At 41.7% G+C, this 25376-nt stretch overlaps 2 protein-coding genes across 3 annotated transcripts; one reads left to right on the forward strand and one right to left on the reverse strand.

The window, feature by feature from the left end:
* Positions 1–494: 494 nt before the first annotated feature.
* Positions 495–3238, forward strand: ssr4 (signal sequence receptor, delta). Its single transcript, XM_041045663.1, has 6 exons — positions 495–684; positions 876–994; positions 1081–1155; positions 1714–1803; positions 1914–1979; positions 2831–3238. The coding sequence occupies exons 1-6, from the start codon at positions 636–638 to the stop codon at positions 2933–2935; spliced, it is 504 nt and encodes a 167-aa protein (XP_040901597.1). The 5' UTR covers positions 495–635; the 3' UTR covers positions 2936–3238.
* Positions 3239–8438: 5200 nt separating this feature from the next.
* On the reverse strand, positions 8439–22551 carry LOC121193844 (vasopressin V2 receptor-like). 2 transcript variants are annotated; one of them, XM_041056314.1, is made up of 7 exons: positions 22147–22551; positions 20940–21005; positions 14372–14757; positions 13873–14118; positions 13475–13621; positions 11847–12423; positions 8439–10514 (listed from the first exon to the last, which is right to left on the reverse strand). In XM_041056314.1, exons 3-7 carry the CDS (start codon positions 14753–14755, stop codon positions 10315–10317), a joined length of 1554 nt encoding a protein of 517 aa, XP_040912248.1. In that variant the 5' UTR covers positions 14756–14757; positions 20940–21005; positions 22147–22551; the 3' UTR covers positions 8439–10314. The 2 variants fall into 2 exon arrangements, with proteins under 2 accessions (XP_040912248.1, XP_040912249.1); XM_041056315.1 differs by having other exon boundaries at positions 20940–21013.
* Positions 22552–25376: the final 2825 nt, after the last annotated feature.

Raw genomic sequence — 25376 nt, forward strand, 5'->3', positions numbered from 1 at the left:
TTCACAATGAGCCATCATACACAGTACTAGGATGCTTGGAACTCGAGCACCAAAATAATATTTTTTCTCAATAAAATGTCAGATAATACTGAAAAAGGCTTGCACCCCTTCAAGGCGACATCTTCAAACAGTTTGTTGTGCTCAGTGAGTCTTAGTGTCTTGTACCCACACAGGTCGGTGAAGTTATTTTGCCTATTAGACCTATTAGACAAGCAAGAATGATTAAGTTTTAACTTGATCGCAACAAAACTAACAGGAGAGCTCCTGGAGCCCTGAGTTTGCTGGTAATACACTTTAACTCAAGCAGAATTACGAGTGCATGGTTTTTACTTGTAACAGTTTTTTCATTTTCTCTTCTTTTTTTTTTAACACTGTGGTGTTGCAAGTTTTTACTTAAGTAAAACATCTGCTAACTTCAGTTTGTGATTTCCTTCAGATGACGTGTCGACTGAGTACTTTCCCAGAACGCCTCGCGGCGCAACATACACGTCATTCTTGCGCAGCCGCAGTGGGGTGGTAGCGGTGAGCTGAGGTGGACTTCTTCTCTTCTGTCGGTGTTAAGGAATCGGTACGGTCCGGCAGCTGGAGCTCAGCAACAACGACGAAACCTCTCAGACAGCCCCTCAGACACCACGATGATCCGGATAGCCGCTTTCTTCGCCCTGCTGGTGGTCGCCTGCTCAGGTATGTCAGCAGCGGTGGAGACCTTAATAAAGCCTCTAATGCTAACCAGTTTTAGCTAGTGGCTAGCTCATCGAATCACTTCCCTGTTGTCTTCTATGTTTGGTGGAATAAGAGCAAATCTTAGGTCAAACGTGTGTTGATTTGGTGCCCATGGTTGTATCTAACCTTAGCTCTGCTTTCTGTGGTGACAGGAGAGAGCTGCACAGACCCAGTGATCACTCCGTCGGCCTACACGACCTCTGACGCCGTCATCTCCTCCGAGTCTGTCTTCATCGTTGAGCTCAGCCTGGCCTGTGCCAACGGAGCACAGGTAACTGTCCACCCCCAGCCCTTCGAAAGAGACACAATATGTTGTTATTATCGACTCACTGGTGATCATTTCTGTCTTCTCCCAAGAGTGTAACTCTGTATGCTGATGTCAACGGAAGACAGTTCCCTGTGACCAGAGGCCAGGATGTTGGGAAGTATCAGGTATGCTGGTGTGCTCATGTTCATATGTATTGACGTCCAGCAGCATATACAGCAGTCAAAGTGCCCTTTAAAACTGTCTCAGTGAGGTTCAGTAATTGAGTGTCATTTAAACACAGGTGATAGGAGTTTGGTTTGGTGAGCTCACACAAAATCTCAAATAAATAATTAGAGAAGATGTGTAGGATGTGCAACAATTTCCTAGAATCCGATCTGAGATTCCTTTATTTGGCTTGCCTAACTCTATCCACTCAATCCACACTAAATGTGGCAGTCTGTCAGTATATATACACTAAATCTATCACTGGAAACCTATGTGAGTCTGACCTTAGCTCAAGTCAAGAAATCTGTACGGTCCTTCTTTCTCTGTGTCCCCTTCTCAAAACACTGCTTGCACAGACAGGCATTTTCATGTTCACAATGTGAACTCTGTCTTTTTGTTGTGTCTGTATTTTGTGTCTGTCTTTTATATCCAATTGAATGTTTTTAACCTATGTTTTATTTATTAGCTTTGCCTTGTAAGCTTTGGATTTATCTGAAAAATGTGACTTTTTCCCTCAGGTTTCCTGGAGTCTTCCTCACAAACAGGCCAGCTCTGGAACATATCAGGTCAAATTCTTTGATGAGGAGTCCTACAGTGCCCTGCGCAAGGTCAGTGTTTCATGTGTAGAAGATGAGCTCATAGTTTATGGACAGTGAGCGCTGCTTGTTTGGCAAATCTGTTTATTTTGAATTATATGTGTGCATTTCCTTTGTTCCAGGCCCAGAGAAACAATGAAGACATAAATGCCATTCAGCCTCTCTTCTCAGTCAATATTGACCACAGGGTGAGTCTCTTATAGATCGTCTGACTCGACACTCTTGAATTAAAACACCTGTCTAATCAGTATATTTATATTAATAATGAATCAAATGATCTCTAGTGTGTGAAAGGTGTTGTTGGAAGTGAGGAACCCACCTGATTCTGCAGGTCTCCTCAGATTTACAGATCTTTATCGCATTTTCTGCTCATTGTTAGGATTTTCCAGCCTGCAACTTTGCTGTTCAGTCGAGAATAAAACAGAGTTAAAAGATAGTGTATATTGGACCTTATATTTAGTAGGTGGCCAGAAACATGACTCCAGGTGAATACTAATGTTGCTCTGGATCTGCCGAGGATTTACCAAGGGCTTTATAGCAGCAGCCATGAGGACTTTACTGTTATATGGGCAAGTGTCTGATTCATAGCTGAAATCCCTACATTAATTAAATAAAGAAAAAAATCATGCCATAGTTCAGTTGTTGAGGGTGTTGATAACATAAGGGTGCTTCTATGTTTTAATCATAAAAAAATGACAAAAATAGAAAATTGTAACTTTAGTTCAGTTATGTTGTTTTTTTGTATGAAAGCCTCTGTTCTGACATCCTGGGAAAATCCTTTTGTATGGCTGCATATCAAAGAAAAACAGACAGACATTCATGGCACACTCATTTAAATAGAATAACATCATAAACTCTGATCAGTCATTGTGTATTTTGTGATGCGAGGTCCAATCTGAGTAATCACCCATGTTGCTTTCAGTCTCAGAGTGATCCTAAAACCAGGTGAAGCTGGAATGTGCAGTTGGTTGTCATCTGTTTACTGTTTACTCTTCTTCTGTAAATCTGTACTGATCTTTTTTTTAACCTGTCACTTCAGGGTGCATGGAGCGGCCCATGGGTGTCTACTGAGGTGGTGGCTGCCCTCATTGGTATCCTGGTCTATTACATGGCTTTCAGTGCTAAGAGCACCATTCAAGCATAAACAGATCCACAGTCACTTTTTTCAGCCACTGGATCTTTAAAGACTGAATTCTGGTGGAGCTCGATTGACAGTACATCATCCAGTGCTGAGGCAAGCCAGCAGGATTTTGCCACGTGATCTGCTTTTGGATGAGGAGCAAGAGTAGCAGTCTTTGTAATGTTTTTATACAGACTGTGTCTGTATGCCATCCGTCTTGTCACTGTACAGATGAATTTTGTCCTGTCGATATGGATGGAATTTTGTAAAAAAAAAAAATTGGTAGACCAATAAACCTGGACCACATAAATAAACAGAACAAATATAGATTGTGTACTGTATTCAGTCTTGCTTTAAAGATGTTACTACATCCAGACCAGGTTATCCTTTTTCCTTCTCTGCGAATGCATTGGCCAGAGTGGGACTTGTACAGATGTGCTGAACAGCAGTGGAGAAAGGTCAAGCCTTCTTTGCATATGAAGTGACTGCACTGGCTGGCCTGAACAGGCCAAGTGGACATGTCTCTTCCAGTAAAATGAATAAATGACTTGCCCCCCCCCCCTCTGTGTTGGTTCATGTAATAGTCCAGCGACAGGCTGTCTCTTCTATAAATTCCATTTTCTCCAAGACAGACTAGAAGATTCATGGTCTCTTATTCCATAGCAACACATGTCAACTATGCAGGTGATTCAACATTTCTCTGACCTCATCTAGATCAAACGAAGCAGACACCCTCTCTAATTTTAAAATTAAGCTTAAAACCTTTTTGTTTGACAAAACTTATATTTAGTTGTAGTTACAGTTTTAGTTATGGTTAAACCTATAGTTAGTCACAATTATCTCTATAGACACTGTTATAGTTAAGGATAAAGTCCATAGTAGGGCTGGCTCAGGCAACTGAACCGTCCCTTAGTTATGCTGCTATAGGCCTAGGCTGCTGGGGGACTTCCCATGATCATCTGCACACCTCTCTTTCTCTCCTCAGACCCACTCTCACATTTAATAACCTTTATTACATGTTATTAACTCTGTGTCCTCTCTCTCCCATAGTCCTGTGCTTGTTTGTCTCTGGTCTCTCTTTCTCTGTACCTTTCTGCAGGTATCTCTGGCTCCGGAGCTGCATGTTCTCTGTCTGTGGTCCTGGTTTCACCGACCTGCCGCTATTTATTGTCTACAATTATCCATTTCTAACACATTACTGTTGCCGTAAGTGCTTGCTCTGGGGTCAGGCTCTGGGTCTCTGTAAAGTGCTTTGAGACAATTTTGATTGTGGAAGGCGCTATATAAATAAAATTGAATTGAATCAAACGACAACCAGTTTCAATGAGATTTAGCTTTCACAGAGTAATTGCTGAAAGGATGAAAGATGGTTATTCACATATAATTAAGAGCTGCAGTTTCTGTGCTCCATCCAAATCTGATTTGATAAGCAGTTTTTTTTTTAAGAATTTCCACAAAAAAAGATTTATACCTACTGTACTAAAGGGAAAAAATGTCACTACTGTGATGTATTCGATTCATTTGAGAATTATTTGTGTTTTCCTTTTAAAAGTCTTACACCAAGTACTTCTTTAAGTTACGGTAGTTAAAATGGTGGTTAAAACAAGTTCTTGAAAAAATAGTGTTGCTGCTGTAAACATGTTCAGCGTGGAGGTTGTGGCTGAACTCTCAGTAGACATGAGAGCTATTTTTGTCTGCAGAGGTGAGGCATGACTGTCCCTCTGGCATTCCTAGGTAGTTAAGGAGAGGCAAGGGTTGGACCACAGCAGCTGATTTCCTCTCCTGTTTCCTGTCAATACACACCAATACAAAACATCTTAAAGGTGTTAATTCAGTAAACAGTGAGGAGAGTTGTGTGTTGTCTTTTGGACTTGCTGTAGTGCAGTGTCACTGGTTGAACACACTGTGGCAGCTCTGTGCTGCTTTTTCAGCCTGTTGAAGCGCGGGTAAGGCCAGATATTACCTCATGGACAGATTGCATGAGAGCTTTACTCGTTCAGTATCAGCTGTTGCTAATGTAATGCAACACATTGCATAATGCACTTTGAGCCGTCATTCTGTTTTACATCCACTTCATTCAAGTTTGTCACATTTATAGGTACTTAGAGCAATCTCAAGCTTATGCGATCTAGTTTGTTAGAGCGATTTAAACTTAGCCTGTCTATTTCTGTTGGCGGCCCCAGTCTGTGTTTGCGCACACTGTACAGCACATAGAGTGCTGCTTTTTTGTCCACAGCACCACCGCAACTTCTCACTGACTCCCATGAGAATAATGTAAACTTTGTTTATGAGTAACCTGATCCACTCACATAAACACTGCACAGTGTTCAGAGTACATGGGAAATTTCTCAAATGTCTGCTTTTCCTTACCTTTGTCAGCACAAACATGCACGTACTTTCGTGGTGTAAGCACATCTTAGCTTTTGTCTCGTGTCACCTTTGGCAAGGAGATAATGGGCACATCACAATGTTGTTAATTTAGAAAAGACATGAGTTGGAGAGAATCCAGACACTCCCTCGTGGAGACACCTATTAGACTGCGGCAAGTGGAGGACGGCTGGATGGAGGGTTATAAGTGGAACAAACAAACAAGGAGTCAAAGAAGGACACTGAGTCGATGCCGACACAAGACTCTTCCATCTCTTAGTGACAGAGTTCAGAGCGGGTAACTCCAGCCCATGTATCAATGCAGATGATTGCAGATGCAGAGTGAAATATTTTGAGATTGTTGTTGTTGCACCCAGAGGAAGTCACAATTTATTCTTTCAGTGGTGAATTATTTATGTGTGGATTTAGGCACCAATCTACAAGGTCATGAAAACAAACAAATCCGAATCACATAATTACACAACACGAGGTTTTAATCTTGTTTTAAAAATGCAAATCACATTTTAATTTTGTTTTCAGAGGTACTGCATACATGTGCTTACTGTCATTATTATTACATAAGACAAAACACTTTTACTGAGAAATAGGAGTTACTGTAGAGCAGTCTGGGTGTGTGTGAGTGCTGTGAGGCAGAGAAAAGCTGCTTTGACAGAGGTGTGTAAAACACCAACTCCGGGGGCAGACACGGATGGGCTTAGTGAGATTCAGCAATGTGGAAACTGGCGTCGCACAAATGATTCTCACATGAAGTCACACTTTCTGTCTCTGCCATAAACATTGTTTTTACTACTTGTTCTTCACACATTTTGTGAAGCAGAACAAGATCAACAAACTGCGGGCTCACTCAGTGATCAGACAACAGACTGTATCTTTTCATGCTGGCTTCCCCTTCCTTAGACTATAATAACAGTTATTGTTCTGGTTGTTACATGGATGTGTATGTACAGTGAGGCCTGTCATATGTATAGCTGCTTCAGCCACAACAGCTTGACTATGTTTGGAGTGAATAAACTTTTCCCTCTCTTATTTCCCCCTCTTCCTGTCCTGTTCGGGCATCCTCTAATCCGATGTGTCTGTCAATGTAGTTACCAGTCAAGAACCAGCCATACATGGGGAAAATACCCTTTTCCTCTCCTCTTTTTGTAAATGTCTTTTCCTCCATCATTATTCATACCCCCTCCGCATTTAACACTAAAAGGTCAACCATGGTAAAAGAGCAGTAATTAAAAAAAAAAAAAATGGTGCATTTCTTATGGCTTGCTATGAACCATGAAATATTGTAGGTTAAACAGCAGCAGGCACATCACAACAAACCTTTTCTTTGCGCATAAATCTTGAGAAAGCATGTTGAATGAGCTCCCATAAAATGGGTTTTATCAGACACTATCCACATGCCTGTTTTTACTGTGAAGAAAAAAAAATTACAGGGTCTTGTTGAGGTGTAAACACAACCACGCTTTAAGTAATGAAAACAAGGTGGGTGAAAGTGATAAAAGCTAACCTTGATCCTCTGGCTCTCAGGGAAAGAACCCCTTTCAAATCAGTAAATACTTTATCTTCTCTAAAGTATGAGGCCAGATTTTGTGTAGAATCCTAAATGGAGCCAATAAAAAAAAAAGTGTAGCTATATGCGGCAAATATCACCTTTTAAAAAGCTGCAGTTACAGCATAGCTTTGTTGCAGATAAAGTCAATGGAGGCAGATACCTTTTCTGTGAGAAACATTTCTTGTGTAAAACAGGCACAGTACAAAGAAATCATCAAGGAGAAGGGAGAGTTAGAGAGAAGAGTGTAAAAGGTTGTGTTTTGAAAAGGCACGATAAATCGCCTTGCTCGTTTTTCTTCTGCTCCCTCCGATTATAAAGTATGATGCTCCAGTGCTCTCTGCTAACACAGACTCCGGAGTTGGTTGTGTAAGTTGGTGGGGGTCAAAAATGCCTCCGGGTGTCTTGGAATGAGCTTAGCAGCAGCCTGGGCAGTCATCAGGTCTGCGGAGGGGTCTTGAGTTAAGCAATGCAGACACATTGCTCAGTGTAGTAAAGCTCCTGGCTCCATGTCTGATTTATACCGACTTTGGTCAAGGCTGGAGGGCTCCGTCATTCTTCAGAGCCACTGGATGTACTCCTTGGCTGACCCTAAATTGATTTCAGGAGGGAAGTTCACCTATTTTCCTGCCCTTATAACAGTTACACAGCTGGGTCATTTAATTCCCTTATACCCCATCACAGTCACAGGCCTGGCAGGAAGTGTCGCCCCGCTGTAATGAAGACGTGACCTTGAGTTTAGACATCAACACTGATTCAGTATGGAAACCAAGAGCAGCAGGACGTTCAGCATAAACGCACTCACACTGACAGGCACACACACACACCGCAGGATTACGAAAACCAGTAACCTGCCCTAAAGACCATCTATCATATGCTCTGACAGGGGAGGGATGATGGTAGTTGGGGTGATAATAGCCACTGTCAGGTCTTCCATCCTCGGGAAACAAGACAGAATCGCAGGGGGAATTCTCTGTAATGATGGGTCTAATTTTAGTGGGTGTCTAGAGGTGCTTGTGTTGGAAAATTCATAATTCATTATTTAGCCGTTCTAATGCTCACTAATGGCTGCACAGGCAGTATAATGCATAGCAAAGTGTGTTTGACCTCTCTTACAGATCTGAAAGACTGGATGGATCTGAAGTCTGGCCCTTTCAGCGGAGAAGAATCATCCTTTGACCTCTCAACTTCCTGACAGGAAGAGGAAAATTCATGAACACCCCCAGGGTTTGGGAGAAGTTCATCTATTTCCTGATATAACAAAGTGAGACACGGGATGTTGTTGCTGTAGCCTTTCATTTGGCGAAGAATCAAAGTGGAGGCTTGTGTCTGGGGAACAAATGCACAGTGGCGTGCTGAAAACCCAAACACCCTGGCTGCACAGAGGAAAAGGTGAGGCTTCTCCTTCGACCCAGACGAGTACTCCTGAGACACCTTGAAAGCATCCCAGTATTGTCCTACAGACTCACATAACACTGCTCCGTCATGAAAAAAAAAATGATGTACTGAACTAGTTCAAAATGAGCATTAAAAAAACACACCATTATATTCAGGAACATCTAATCTGAAATGGATAGTTTGACCATTTACAGCAAATTCTAATCTCATTTTATATACACAAATAGTTATTACATCTACTGTATGTACAGTGGCTTATATAATCATGGTTTTATAAAAAAAAATGTAATAACTTTACTGTTTTATCTGTCATGCAGCTGAGGGGCATAATACATTATTCTTTAAGGGAAAAAAAATGTGATATAAAAACTGTACATGAACATAAGGCAGTAACAGGAATTGAAATATATATAGAGAGATATTTTTTTTTCATTTATGCAACAATAAATAAAAAGATAAAAGAACACATGGCTCATGGTGTCACATAACATATTCAGTGATCCCTGCTCTGGTGGTAACTCTGTCAAAGAATAACACGGCTGACATCATTCGAAGATTAATCCAGTGAGGGAGGCCCCTCTAAAAAATGTCTACTGATGTTACAGGCACTTGGTTTTCGACTGGGAGTATTTTCACTGCTGATGTGAAGTTTTTCTTAAACTGACACGCAGTCTAAATGAGGTGCAGTAGTTCCTCTCTGCACTTGATACATCCTACTTGTTGAAGCTTTGTAATATCTCAACTATAAAGACCTGAAATGATTCTACAGCCCAGCTTTAAAAAAAAAATCTTTGGTTTGACAGCTCTGTGTATTCTACTGTCGGACCGTTACAATTGTGTGATTTACATTCAATATTTATCTTATGCAAAGTGTAATAATATCTAATGTGCCTCACATTTTCAATAAATACACTGTACATTGTTCACTGTACACCGGAATGCTGTTGAATGTGTCTTAGTTGTTTCCTTCCTGTGTCTTCTGCATAATGTTCATGTTCTTGTTTCATACTTTCAGGACAGCACGACAGGAAGGTAATTTTGTGTACCTCGTGTGCTGTGTTTGTACAAAATACAATCACATAATTGTGTCCCAGTAAGTTGTGGAAACCTGGATTGTCCAGGGGCCTGGCCCTCAACTTCTGCTTGTCTGTGAGTATGTGTGTGTGTGTGTGTGTGTGTGTGTGTGTGTTTATGTCTGCATTAGTCCACAGTGCTCCAGTTCCTTGTGGGGCAGTGTCTTGACTCTGCCACGCCGTCCTCGTGAGTGAATCTCCATCCGTCTTGCTAACAAATCACCATTGTTCCTCGGAACCCGATTCCTCCTAAGCAAATATGAATTCAGCCTCAAGCATCCGTCCCCTAATCCACTTTCTTTGATTTAACAAAGTTTGTTCACATTATTAGATTTCAACTACAGCCTTCTCAGGGCCACTCCTGCAGCTGTAACATCCATGTCATCCCATGTCTATTCAGCAGTCTTGCTCTCTCTTGCTGTCTGCATTTGTAAGTCTCCCTCTCTCTTTCCCTTAGCCTGCTGCCTTGTTTTTTTCTACACCCATAGCTTTGTCTGCTGCTTTGTACATTAGGCGTGTCGTAAGGCCATTAATGCAGTGATCCACCCCTTGCATTCCTGCTGCTCTGCTCTGTCTGAGCAGGACAAGTGTTTTTCTCGTATGAATCAATGCACAGGCTTCTACTCAGCAGCTAAAGAGGTTAAAGTCTCTTTACTTTCAAGGCCATTTTGTACTGCAGATGCTGTCACTAACTGCCACTGTATATTCCACAGTGCCCTCATAAAATGGTGTTGACATCTTCAATGACACCCTTCCTCACTGCTGGGAGGAGAGGACAGGTGATTACAGATAGAGGTCCTGTTGACAGTACATCTGTCCTTTGTTGTTGGAAACATCTGCTAGAGGTCAGCGCTCTCTGTTCTCAGGCTACGATGCTGGAGGTGGTGTTGGTGGTGACGGAGTTGAGTGCAACAGCACGTCCTTGCAAGAGGCACATGTGCACCCATGCATGTCTTTTCAAACATGTCTCTGTGTGTCTGTTTCTGTCTCATCAGTCTCTGTCAGTACAGGTTGTCCTTGGTGGTGGAGGTGTGCGTGGTGGTGGAGTCGTCGGGCAGGGAGCCCCGGCGGCCAGGTCGCGACCAACAGTGCAGCAGGTTCTGCAGCTCTCTGGACACGCTGCTGGAGAAAGCTGTGTAGATCCACGGGTTGGTGCACGAATTCAGACTGGCCAGCAGCATCAGGATAGTGAAGGCCACTCCTACACAGAACACACACACATGAGAAGTGCATTAACAAATGCAAATGTATAGCAAGTATAGCACAAGTATGTAAACACACATAAAAATGTGAATTTGCATGTATGCTATTCGTGAGCTTTAGGGGAACATTCTTCCAGCTGGGGACAGATGATCACATTATACACCACATTGTTCTCTTCTCACTTTTGAGACAAACATAAATATGTACAACAACTATTCAGTTTGAATATAAACCATTCGGGATTATTGTTTTTCATTTTATTTCCTTTAGAAATGGCAACAGGACTGTAAATAACCCAGAGGGACAAAATCCTGCACACTTCCTTTTTCTGTTTTAGAGCTAATAATAAGTCTTTTATATAATAACTAAAATGTGATTATTTCACTGTGGCCAATTGAGGACAATAGATAAGGACAAACTGATTTTAGAATACAAAGCTGATAGTAATCAACCGTGTGTGTGTATGTATGTCTGTGTGTTTGTGTGTGGAGCTGTCTGCCAGTAAGGTCTCATTCATATGTAAGCATTCTTGTATGTGCATGTGAGTACACTTTGTATATGCATGTGCGGGTGTGTGCATATGTGCGAGCTTACGTGCCTTGCTCTGTGTCTGCTTGTGATTTTGACTATGTGTGCAAGCTGCTGGCACGGATCATTGTTGATGAAATGTCAACATCTGGTCAAGTTGCAAAATCAGCAGGAGATATAAACAGGTTACTTACTGGCCTCGGGTATTTGTCTTTAGCTCCACATCAGAGGACACCCACACAGTTCATACTATCAGCCACAACTTAAGGCTACGCTAGCCTTGCTAGCATAATCTCTGGCTGTCAGTTAAGACATCAACAGATGCTGTTTGTGTTCCAAAATGAACAGAGGCTAGAGACATTCAGAAGTTCCTAGTTGTGGGTTAAAACAAACATTGTTTTTGACCTTGTATTTCAATCATTCTTACCACATCTGAGCTGGAGCTTGTCTGTGGGATAATGAGTGAGACTGTATTTAGACTCACTGAGATGGACAACAGAATTGATCAGAGGTTGCTGTTATGAACCAGACCCAATCACTTAGCTTTTGTTTTTGGTGCCCAGAGGGCAAAACAGATAAGGTTTGAACATTTACAGCAATTACATGAATAAACTGGACTAAGGAGGCTCAGTCAATCTGGGAAAAACAACTTAAATGATTCACTTGCACTGGTTATAACACAGATGTCTGGTTTTGTTGTTTCTTGAGCGTGCATTACATGCATTGCAAATGTTGCAGCGATGGACCAAACACTCTCTTGAGATCAGGCTGGTGACACGGATAAGCAATGTCCATAAAGCACCTTGGTCTGGAGGGTTGGGGTCCCAGGCTGCCCACAGCTGGACAATGAAGAATGGTGACCAGCAGATGGTGTAGACCAGCACGATGACCAGAGTCATTCTCACTGTCTTGGACATGGCTTTAGTGATGCTTGGAGGTGGAGTGGCTGGGGGTTGAGGGGGAACATAGTCAAGGGAGCAGCGGGGTGAACCTGTAGTCAGCTCGTAGGACATGAAGGACTCCTGGCAATCTGAGCTGCTCTGTGTTTGCTGCTGGGTTGGCGATGCTGTTGTTGTTGCTTGTTCACCACGGCAACTGTTATATTGAATAGCGGATGGTACATAGTCGTAACACTCTCCCACTTGGCTGTTGTGTACGTTATTGTGAGGGCTGTTATTCACACCCTTTAAGAGCTGAACTCCTCTCCCATCCCTGCCCCCACCTCCACCGGACGCCTGTCTCCCCCTCTCCCTGGCCCGCTCATCCTCCTTCTTAAAGCTGTGGAAGCGGAAGAGGATTTCATTCTTCTTCAGCTCAGCCATCACCATCCTCTCTGACTTCAGGTAGATGTTATTGTGAATCTCTCTGAAGATCCTTATCTGAGAAACAAGAATAACATCATAGACATAGCTCAGTTTGAATATGACTGAAAGAAGACATTCCATCATTCAGAGACTTGAGGGCCGAGGATTCAATTTTATGACTGGCACGTGCTAGATTCAGATGCCTGTCTTTGCTCTTGCAGACAATCTTTTTTTTTTTGCATTTCTGTCGTAACAGTGACAGGAAATTTGATATGAAAGAGAGAGTATGTGTTGGCCTTCACCACCAGCCATAAATCAGGGTCAGACATTTTTATGCAACATTATTATACACCACTGTTCCTCCACTCTGTTTCTATAAAAATAGCAACCATAAAATGTTATTGCAGCAAAATAATTCTTCACACTTGAAAACAAGTAATAGTAGGTGATTCATACTTGTAGCTATCTTTACTTTTTTTTCTGCCAACCCTTGCTCTTTTGCCACCTACTTTAAAAAATGTCTTCATGAGGGAACAATTTGATTAAACACAGAACTCTAATCCACAACTCCATCCAATATATACAAGCAAAGTACATGCTATTCTATCAGCTGAATCAGTCAAAACTTTCAAAATAATTTCTTTCTGCAGATTCTACATCGTACTTCTGAAAAAGTGTCTAAAGAGGCCTCTCAATCTGAAATCCGATAATGAAAAAAAGGTCAGGGATTCTATGTTTGGCAGAGATCTGGTACGCTCCACTTTCTGGCATGAGGTTCTCAGAATGGGCAGATTTTCTGAGCACCCGTCTCAGCAGTGGTCCTCCAAGTGCTGTGTTAATTAGGGGAAATAGCTGGACCCTGGAAATATCTTTCCCTAAATAGAGCAGCAGGGTTGATGGGAGGCAGGCTTAGACTGCCCGTCCGCCATGGGATGCTACATAACACCAACCGCACTCCCCCACGGGTTATCGAACAATGCCTGCCAAATGCACCCTCCACGAAAACAAAACAGCATTTCATTCATGCTACACGCGTCATTATTGGATAATGTTGCTTAATGTCTGTAATCCTCCTCAATGTGGATGGTGCAGGGAGTGAGAGCCCAACCAGTACAACCAGTATTACCTGACAGATGGTAATGATGAGGGCGGGCAGGAGGAAAACAGCCACAGTCATCCAGGTGACGTAGGCCTTCAGCCCCCATGGCTCAGCAAAGTGACCCCAGCACTCGAACTCTCCAGGAGCCACTTCTGAGCGAGAGAAGATGAAAACCTGACAGACCGAACAAAAGAAGTGTGTGGTCAGCACACCCACAAACATGTCTGTCAGTTTCCTCCTCTCTTCCATTAGCTGAACTGTAGTGACCTCACAGAACTAAAAATAGACCAACATCTTGAGTTCTACTGTAGAAATCAGGGTGTGAATGCCTGCTGAGCTCTCATTTCCTATTTCACCATGTGTTTTTTTGTGTGTGTGTGCATGTGGGAGAGGTTTTGTTTGCCTGTGTGTTCACCCCTCCCTACCTGTGGTATGCTGAGGACTAGTGCCAGGCCCCAGGCCACCATGACAGGGGTGTTCCAGCGGGACACTGCTCCCCCACGGTAAGCCTGCAACGGGCAGCAGATGGCGTGGTGCCGGTCCACTGTCATGGCAACTATCATGTAGGAGGAAGCAAACATGCCCACAATCTGCAAGTACTTGATGGACCGGCAAAGCAAGTCAGGCCCCTGAAACCTCTCTGTGATATCCCATATTAGCTGGGGAAGAACCTGAAGACAGATAGAAAAACGAGTTCTTTATTTAAAAGTGGCTCCTAGCATAGTAAAGCTTTTCCTGCTTCGGTGCATAGAATATTAAAAACAATGGACCACTAGGTTGACATGATCCTTTATACATTATCCCGCTGCGTGAATACTCACTACAGCATACTACATTTTTGTTTGATTGTAATGTTTTGTCAAGTCCTGTAATGTTGCCATTCTTTATGTTCCACTTACGCTTCAAAGCAGCTTGTGAACTGACCTGAAAGAGGGCCACCACCAGGTCAGCCACACACAGGTTAACCATGAACACATGCATGGGCGCATTGTGTTTCCTCCTCCTCAGCAGCACCCACAGCACAAAACCGTTCCCCAGGGTGGTAAGAGCCAGCACCACCCCAAGCACTGCGATCTCTGCCCTGGCCAGGCCCACGTCCCTGACCCTGGGCTGGGGCAAGGTGTGTGGTGTGATGTTGGAGCCATTCTCAGGGAAGATCCCGAAGAAGGATCCCCCGCTGTGAGACGTGTTGAATGAGTTCAGTTCAGAGACAAACAAGGACGAGGAAGAGAAGTTGTTCCTTCCTGTGGTAACCAGAGAGGAGAGGGCTAACCCATCCCAGTCTGTTTCCACACTGATGCTTTCCATTCCTGAAAGACAAACAAAGTCTAAATGTGGGAAAGCCCGTGAAATCTGTTGTTGTTTGTGTTTTGTTCAAATGAAGCTCAGAACAAAATGGTTACCAGGATTCAAACTGGAGCAGGGTCATAAGACTGTCTATGTTCCGATTTTACCAAGCGTACATTTTGTCAACAAACAATTTACTTGTTCAGAATTATCACAATTTCAGCATCATGTCTGACCCCCTTATTAAATTTCCTTGAACTGCCCCCAGATTGGTCAGCTGAGTAGTTTTGTACTTAGAGTTTTTTCCTTATCGTACCGCTGAGAATACAAACCAAAACACTCCGGCCTTTTATTTAAGATTCTTGTTGATGCAGGGATTAATCACAGGAACTCTTTGTTTGCAGTGCATCTGTTAGATTTTCAGATCGCGTATTATAAATAGCTTCTTTTATGCAATTTCATGAAATTTGAGTGAAAGTAATGAAAACCAGGCCCTGTACCAATCACGCTGCCATGTGAATGTTGTTGAATTTTTGGTGCTGTCTCCAATTTTATATTGAGTCTTCAGTGTGTCTGTTTGTCCATCTCTCAAAGCTTCCAGTTGTGTTTGACGCAAGTCCAGCATGGTTTATTTTCTTTGCCATACTTTCTCAAGGTTGATTTGACAGCTTTCCCCTCTATCCCACCACTCTTATTATTTCACCTCCGCTCTCATAATCGCTCTCATCCCATGCTTACCCCCATACATTCCTGTTTTTTTTTTGCCCCCCCCAGGCATTATTTTCTTTTCTCCCAGCCACACTCTCTGTTGATCTCAATAAATTTTCCGTTTATTTTTCATTGCTTATAAATAAATGGCTCAAAAGAACATAAAGTCGATAGGAATGAGATGACAATTTAAGAAACAGAGTCGTGGGATGCTGCGGGCAGCCTTGGTCAAATAAACTGCATGTAGAAGAAAGTCTGGGGGGAAAAAATGGAGGAAGATGAAAGAAGAGTGATGAAGGCAGGGTGGAGAAAGGGCAGGAGAAGAAAACAACATATGCCAGAAAAGGTAAAAGAATAGAGCTGTGAAGAGGGGCTGATAAGATATGGAAGAAGGAGGTGGCCAAATATAGCTCTACAGAGGGCTATGCGCTGTGAGTTATCACAGTGTGTGTTGATTGACACCATCTTGATGCATTATTTTGACTAATGACAAGGAGTGGTTAGGTGCTTGGAAATTTTCTGTGTTTAAAAATAGGAGGAAAACTATAGCGATAGTATTGTGCAATTGAGTGTGACTAACAGGACATTACGAAGTTGTTCTCACTACTCTGCTGAGACCTAATGGTCAATTTGCTAGTAATAGCATACTCACTGCTGGGCCTGTGAGATAACACAGCTGAACACATGGTCTATATGTTACATGCTGGCTTTGCCATAGGAATGTATTCAGATGAATGCATGACAAGCTGGGCCAGCTGGACCTCTGCTCCCCAGCATGAAGGTGTAGCCGTGGGTAAAAGGAAGAGAATCTCAGCAGAACCATTTCTCTGAGGTCAGACAAATGCTCTTTTTGTTTGAGTGAATCCCTGCTGCCACACCAAGAGGTCGCAACATTGCCATAAATGGCAAAGCCAAATCAAACCTTTTCTACTTTTATTCCCCTAAATCTGCATTTGTTTAGTGAGTTTTTAGAATTTCTGCTCAAATATTCAGCTCTGTCTAAAGGTCCTCTGGATCAAAGCTAATAATATTCTTTCTTATCATCTGTTTATTTTTTTTTTTTTCCACTTCAAGTTTTTTTAATTAGGGGTTTGGACAATGGGGTCTTTTTCCATCAAGGAATCTTCTGGCCTCTCTTTGTCGGGACCTGAGGAGCCTTGTGCCTCCGTCTATAATTACAGCATAATTCATGAGAGGATTCTTTGTGCTGCGACGGTCCTTTATACCCCCCTTTAAAATCTCATTATGTATATTTGCCCATGTGACTAATTTCTTATGTCAAATCCCCCTTTCAAGTATGCCTCTGTGCAGCTAAAACATGATGACTTAGGGAGGTGCTATAATAAGGATGTAGCCTAAGAAATTAATCCATAGTATTCCAGTAATGCTAAGCTAATGTCCCGAAATTTTATTCAATAAAATGCAAGAAGAGGATTAATAACTGGTAAGAGGAGCCTTCTGTAATAGTGTCAAGACTTTTCTGTTGCTCATAGTAAATGGGAAAGTGTGTGAGGCTTTTCCTCCAGAACAGATTTACAAAGGACTGTTCTTGCCATCTCTTAGTTTTATTCTGAGAAATTCGGAATTAGACCCTGTTTTCCTGAATTCCTGAAGGACAAAAAGTATTTTCTCCAAATATGCTCATGTCTCATTTGCATGGCTTGTGCGTCCAAGAAATCAAGACGGATTGTCTTCAAATTGCTCAATGGCTCAACTGCAGGAGCCCCCACGGATAGCACACAACTTCTGGCACTGACTGTCCTCAGAGGAAATTCCTAAAACTGGGTGTACATGGAGAAGGTAAATAATGTCTGCAGAACTGTGCTGCATGCAGTTTAATGTATCCCTTTCCATAGCCTGTCTCTGAAAATGTATTCTGCTTTACTCTCTCCTTAAAAACACAAGCACAGCACAGCCGTCCCATCTGTCTGATCGACTTAATGTAAAGCACAAATTATTCCATCTCTCTGTGCTGGATGGACTGTAGACACTGCTTTTAGTATTTAGTGCAGCATGTTGCTTCCGCTCTTTACTCTAAAGCTTTCACTCTGATTAATGATGGAGCCGATCCCTCCCTTGCTTTCCTCTCCAGAGGCAAATCGGTGTGCAACCATCCATTTTCATGCCCTCTCCATCCTATGCTGCTTTTCCCACGCACAGGGCTACGGAGCCCCAGGAATGTAAGAAACAGGTAGTTAAAGTGAGCTAGAAAACATTATAGCTTCAAACCATTCACATCTTTCAACACGTCAGTCCTCTTTTCTTGGTGTTCATACATGATTTTGTTCACTAACTTTGACAAACTATGTCATGTGTAATTTTGTCATGTGGAAACTATTCACAATGATCCAAAGTTTAGAGTATAACTTGGTCGTAAACCTGGTGTGATGTGATCACAAAGAAATGTGAAAACTCACAGACTTAACATGCTGGAAATGCTACAGATGGGTTCAGGTGACCTAAAGTGTTGTGTCTAGGCAAATAAAAAAGGACCATTTCTTTAAAGGACCAAACTTCTGTGTGTTTGCAAGTTTTAAAACTTTAACCATTATCTACCGTTAGCATTTTGCTCATTATTTGCAAATACAGGCTACACTGTTTGGTCTAGTCTGGCATTAAAATGAATTAGCAGCCTCTTTAATCTTAAATTGCATTATTTGTCTCATTCATTGCTGTCACTGTTACATTATGATTGTGTGGAGATGCTGATTAGACGTCTGCACCTCACAATAAGGTAATGTTGACAAAAACAATCAATGCAGACTTAATCTACATTGTGAATGTTTACATAACTCAATCAAGCTTCTAGAGTTCGCTAATAGAATTTAATATTGTGTGAAAATGAATACAAAACATTGGATGTAGAAAAATTACATTCAAATTGAAAAAGAACGGTTTGAAAAAGATTAACTGTGAAGTGAAGATTAAAGGACTTTGTAAAAAATGGGCTGAAACGTGCAAAACCTCTGCTTTGGTCCCTCATGTTAAGGTTTTAAGGTTTTAACTCTCACAATAAAGTGAAATATTCTAATAACCATAGAAAATATGAGGTGGACACTTAACCTACTGTCTTTACTGTATTTTGAAGTCAATATATAGTGCATTTCTAGGCCTGTCTCGCCATCTCTTGCATTGCAAGGAAACATTCTCTCTCGCTTTTCATGCACAGAGGGCCGCTTTTGCATTTGCAGACCCTGCCTGGCAGTGTGCGTGAACTCACCTGGCAGATTTAAAGCTAATCAGTTGCTAGCATGAAATGGTGGTGGCAGCAGTGACAGACAAACAGGTGCTTATGCACGAGGTGCAATAATCCAAACATAATGAAAGACCTGTCACCTCCCTGCCTGTCTTGTGTGTGTATGTCAGTCTCTTGCTTAGTTCCCTTTGACCAGTTTTGACCCACTCTGATTAATGAGGACCTCTCTGTCCTCATTAGCAGCCCTGTGTACACTCAAACAACCTGTCGCTAATTTCGCCCTCTAATCTGCTCCTTTTTCCTCTTTTCTATTTTTCCCCTCTCACCTGTTATTTTCTCTAATCTTTCACATTCATCCACCCACTCCATTTCTCCCTGTCTCTCCTATCTAATCCTCCGCCAGCTGTCATTAAGGATCAAAACCGCATGGGAAACTGTTTCTGATATGCTTATTATTTCAGTCTGATTTTAATTATCATCCTCATTAATAGATTTTGGCAGCAGGAAACAGGATTAAAATGGTCTGGCCTGGTCGGCACATAACATGAATGAAAATAAATATGAATGAAGCATGAGATTCACACCATGTGATTTACATAGGCTGTGGTATTCTAAGCTTTTCTCTGTATGGCAAAGAGACTTTATTCACATACCAATCAATAGATTCTTACACAGTAAAGGTCTGGATGAGTCATGAGGTGGTACATACTGAGCTGTGCAGCATTTCATCTGCATGATAAAGCAGATGTGGCCACACTTTCTTCTTTAAGGCCCCGCATATCAGTAAATTAGATCCCCACCAGCAATCTCCCATGCCGCATAAATTCACCATCTGAATGAGTTGGTTCAATGACAGGTGGATACTTGATATATATTTATGCATTTCAATTTGTGGAGGCACCTGATGTACTCATTAAAAATCAGATTCACAGCTCTGTATCCATGATTTTTCCCCTCTTTCGGCGTGTGTCACTGAGGTTCTGGTCTACACCGACCATGGACTGCAGCCCGTGTGAGCAATAAAAGTAAACACTTTGTTCTTTTGCTGTCTTGCCCAAACAACCCATTAAATGTTAATCGTGTGGGACCACACCTCATTGCACACACTGATACAGTCATTACTTGCCCACATTTCAGCTGCGTGTGCTGCAGCACTCATTGAATTTTGTATTCACAAACATCTCTGTGAGGTTATTTCCGTAATACAACGGCCAGTGGTCAGAACTCACTAGGTCTGGTTTGGCAGGAGGTCCAAGTCCCCTTATCAGCACTGATAAAGCCCGTTCATAAGACCACTGACTGACTGTTTTCTTTTTATGTATCATTAACCAGCACACTGCCAACAAGCGTGTGCCCTAAACATAACAGGGCCTTCTTCACGTAACTGATGAAATTGAACTGAAAATTCACAGTATTCCCTTTGGAGAGTGGAAACTAGGCTGCAGTGTTACCACATCAGCGAAAACAGGCCCGGAGGTTTGTAGCTGATGTTCTTAGATCAGTGCCACATGATGAAATGAACGCCATGAATTGATTCCCTGTTAGAGAACTAAATTGACCATGAAAATAATAGTAATGATGATGATGATGATGATTTCTCCTGATGGGGGCTACAATCAAGGAAGTCATTTTGATCATGTTATAGACGTGTGCCAAAAACACACACACACACACACACACACACACACAAAAGTAAGGAAAGCATATGATTAATGGAAAACCTCTTTGAAAGCACTTCGGTTGATACAAACAAAACAAAACTGTGATTTTTTGATTCCACTGTCCACCTAGTGAGATTATTTAATAGGTTTAATTGCTATGACAAACTTACAACACAAACTGATGTGATGACACAGGCCTTCACTGAGAATTCAGTTGTAAATTTTGCCACGATCATGGCTTCACTATAAAGGGATAATGTTTTTATTTCCATTTATAAATTTATTAAGGAGTTGTTGTGTTATATAAACCTTTTAAATGTCAGGCAATAAACCAGTGAACTTTGAAGATACAGACTTGTGTGCACCGTAAACACACAGCCGGCCTGGGACCACAAATCTCCTTTTTAATTATCTGAAGATCTTTGATATGCTTTTTAAAATACGGGCAGCGACACACACACACACACATACACACACACACACACACACACACACACACACACACACACACACACACACACACACACACACACACACACACACACACACACACACACAAAGGAACAAATACACAAACTCTCACGTGCACATAAAAGAAGAGCAGCCCAAGGGGAGCATATATGCCTGTGTCTCCTCTCACCTTGTTTTCAGTGCATGGTAAGCTTTCTCACGCGTGTCCTTGTCTCTTGGTGTGTTTTGCTCTCGACTGTGGGACAAAGCATTAAGAGCTGTCACCAACACAGTCCATTAACATTACATGCTAGAGCAGATCACATTAACAAACTGACCGTTCCCTTGAGCTTTTTTAATCCAGGAAAAAACTAAGACCGCATGCATTTCTAATTAGGCTCTGCCATAAAGTACCTCCAATCAAGCACGGATGTTTGTGCTGGATACACTGTAAAAGTTAACATATATCACATATGTTGAAATCAGGACTGAGAGGCATGGAAAATATATGCTGTGCGTGTTTATGCTTCATCTAAGGATTAATGTCTATCATCTGGAAAATCAACTGAAGCTGACATTCAATCATTTAAACTAATGACAATTTATTTCTATAGGAAGATAGATATGAAATTTAAATGATTGAGTGTCAACTGAAGTTGACATTTAATCATTCAAACTAAACAAATGACAATTTATTTCTATGGGAAGATCATATGAAATTTAAATGTTAAAGTTAGCTTAATGCCAGAAGTTTTTCAAATATATTCAAATCATAATCAACACATTAATTTACTTCAGTAATAGCTGCACTTTCCATAACAAGTTTATTTTTGGTTTACTTACTTTATTTTTGGATTACTTTGGTTTACTATTTTTGGTTTATTTCATATTTTATTTTGTTTTCCTCTTGTTCAGTATTATTAATAATTAAAAAACAAAATAACAGATTTCTTTTCTTTTTAAATTAACAAAACCGTGACTCTGTTATATTTACAGTATAAATGCTATAAAATTATGGAATAAAATTAATGATAATGATGATGACATGTCTCTGATTAAGAATTTGTTTAGCGAGAACTCATTAAAAATAATAAAAGGCAAAAAATATAAATAATAAAATGCTGAATATAGAACTTGAGTGGCATATTTGTGTCTCGTGCAGACATGAGATACTGTAGATGTACAGAGAGATGACCTAGATTGGTCAGTAAACAAATCTATTGACACACAATGTGAACAAGTTTGAGTTGGGGCAGCAAAGTGTTTCCAGTGATTAGAGACGAGAATTACTGAGGAATCATAATTAGAAGCATTTGTACTCGCAGCGTTATAAATATCACAGTCGGTATTTGTCATCAAATCAAATAATCACCGTAGAATAAATAAAAGGCACTTACTCACGTATGATCCACTTCAGAGGCGCAGCTGTTTGACAAGAAGCTGTCGAGGTTTTGTTTTTGTTTTTTTTAACCCCAAATATTCACATCTTCAGCGCTGTCAACCCAAGTCCGTCCGCTCAGTGTCACATCAGCTGGCTCCTGAATGAATTAGTGGGGGGAAATAAATAAATAAATACATAAAAATCAGTGAGTCTTCATCAAAGCCAGGCAGCTTTTGTTTCCCTCTTTTGCTCAGTGTGACAAAGAAGTTCTGCAAGGTCTGTGCAGGTCCTTTGTGTGTCTGCTGACTGTATTGTCCTCGCTGGGGTGTATTTCAAAACTGTATGTCAGAGTAATCCATTTGATAGCCATGTGTGTCCCGGCTCCTTGCGCGTCACGTTGGGCTCTTGCAATGTGCTGCGCTCCCAGCACCACCAGCAGAAATGAATTTGAGCTCCGTATGCTCTCGCCTTCTCTCCCCCCTTCCCTCACCCACTATCCCCTCCTCCCGGGTCGACCAGCCTGTCCTCTAGGACTGAGGGTGGAGCGTGCAACCAGGAGTGGAGGGAGGGTGTTATACATACCTATGAAGTGTGTGTGCGTGTGTGTGTGTGTGTGTGTGTGTGTGTGTGTGTGAGAGAGAGAGAGAGAGAGAGAGAGAGAGAGAGAGAGAGAGAGAGAGAGAGAGAGAGAGAGATTGTATTTGTTGTTCATCTGTATGTGCGCCCTGTGTATATTTGTGTGTGCGTGTGCATATATATGTGAAAACATGTTTAAGTTAATGTGCGTGTGTATGTGTGTGTGTGTGAGAGAGAGAGAGAGCAGGGGGAAAGCAGAGAAGCATGTCCCCTCACTGTAATGATTTATGGTTTGTGTAAGTCATTGATACGCGCCGCTCCTGTTTTTATTCAACGCTCTCCTCTGTTTTGAGCTCTCTCGTCTCCCATCTCCTTTGTTGCCGGTGCACCGCCACCTATATCCAGGGATGCCGATTGGCTGAGTCAGCCGGGCCAAGTGCAGGTCACGCCCTTGGTGTACACACACACACACACAAACAAAGGCGCTGTCTCCCAGTTTTAATGTCAAAGCTTTCTCTCACACGCACAGTTACACGTGATGGCAAGGAAATGTCAATGTGGCGTGCACGCAGACATCCACAGGTGTAAACAACGAGTGAATTCATAAATTTGTGCACACACTCTCCTGTGCACAAAAAAATCCAACCAAAAAAGCAAATGTTGGTGATGCACCCAATTTTATTTTGACAAGTAAATTGCAGCTCCTCTTACTTTTGCCCTAAAGCCTGTATTTAACAAGGAAACTGTACTTCACTGACATTTTTTTGTAGTAGTATTGTATCATTCCCATTCAGTGGCCCCCAGCAGCACACACACACACACACACACCTACAGGCCCTAACACACAGACAGCATCCTATACACATGAGACACTCTCTGTCTGTCTAGCCCAGAGCTGTTGATCCCTGGTCAGCAGAGTTGTCCCATGATGTCAGAAAAACTGGCTGTGTCCTCCAGCGGTGCCGCCAGGTTCACATCAGATGTCTCCCTCAGTCGAGCCATTTTGTCCAACCATCCGCTGAGTAGGTGGGGCTGTAAGCTCCCTGAGAATCACTCTAATGTGATTATCCAGGCTCCTCTGGTCTTAGAGGACATTTTGTCACAAAGCGGTGAAGCAGCAAAAATTAATCCACAATCCACTTTGTTTGTTCAACAGCTAGATATGACAACTGATGAGCAAGAGAAGAGGGAGGAAGACAACGAGAAAAGGCTATAGCTGGACAATGAAATGATGATAATTAATGTGAGCAAATGCTCACATTTGCTATAAGTTTTGAGGTTATGAAAACACAACCTTGTAGAAAATGAATTCTCTCTGTATGATGGATTTTATTTGGGAAAACATCAATCCACATTATTTATCTATCATCAGGTAGAACAGCTCTTGCACATCATGTTCGGTGGCAGAGCATAACTAAAGCTCAAAAGGAATGTGGAGACTTTAAATATCTCAATCTATGACAACCTTTTCCTCTGAGATTTCTGGCTGGACATTCTCCCACATGTTGGGGCTTATTTCTAGCTCCTATTATTGTGCCAGAAATAAAAATGACAGCTGTTTTCTTCAGAGAGGGAGTCTCTTCTGCAAAGACCTTTCAGTGACACTTCTCAGAGACATCTTTATTCGAACAGAGGTGTTGACAGTTACATATGAAAAAATATATATTGCATTGAAGTTGCAATCAGGGACACCTTCCTCTGCCTGGAGAAGAGAAAGATGGAGACAATCCTGGGACACACTGAACTGAATCCAAAAACAGTAACTCAATCAAGTTCACTTTTCAGTCCAAAGTGTTTGGCTTCATCACAAGCTGTGACAGATTCTACAAACATGGCTACCATCAACCTCAAGAGAGAGAGAGCGATGAGGCTTAACTGAATGTTCAAACAGAGGGACAAAAAGTCCAGAGGAACCATTTGTCTTCCTGTGGGGGACAGCCTGAATTAGGCCATCCCTTTAGGTTGAAAAGTGCACCGAGCACAGAACAACACCTGGTCTAACAAAGCTGGCACTGAAACGTCAAGGAACATCTGAGGGAGACATTAACTGTCAGCCGACCCATGAATAACAGAGGCAGAAGGAAAAGTTTGGATTCATCTTGTATGAATCTATAATAACTAGGAAAAGATACGGTGGGTGATTACTTTGCCAATAAAGCGTTGTTTTATTTCTATCGAAAGCCTTATTACTGTCGTTACTCTGGGAGCTCTTTTCCACTTTTGCAAACCTGTCACCAACTGTTAAAAATACACATTCCACTTCCATTTTGGGCATGAGGTTAATGTGGTTATGGCAAGCCACAGAGGTGAATCATCTTTTATTTAAATAAAAGTATCTTTACCACAATAGAAAAGCACTTAATTTAGAGGTTTAGTTCAAATTACACTTAATACACATATTTTCTCATCTACCTGCAGGAGTACAGTAGTCATATAGGTAGTTGTTTTATTTGTACAAATTTTAACTATACTATCAATCTATCCTTCTTCTCTGCCTCTAGATCATTACAACAAAAGTGGGATGAATTTTCTTTGTTGAGTTCAGAGCAGAAATGTTTTTTTTTTTTTTTTTTAAAAAGGGGGCGGGGGATCTCTTTCCAGAAGCAGTTTTCCTGTTACTCTGGCTAATTCACTCAAAACAAAGTTAACAGTTTTCATACAATTTCTCTA

The sequence above is a fragment of the Toxotes jaculatrix genome, chromosome 2 (genome assembly GCF_017976425.1).
Source record: "Toxotes jaculatrix isolate fToxJac2 chromosome 2, fToxJac2.pri, whole genome shotgun sequence".
In the NCBI taxonomy this organism is placed as follows: domain Eukaryota; kingdom Metazoa; phylum Chordata; class Actinopteri; family Toxotidae; genus Toxotes; species Toxotes jaculatrix.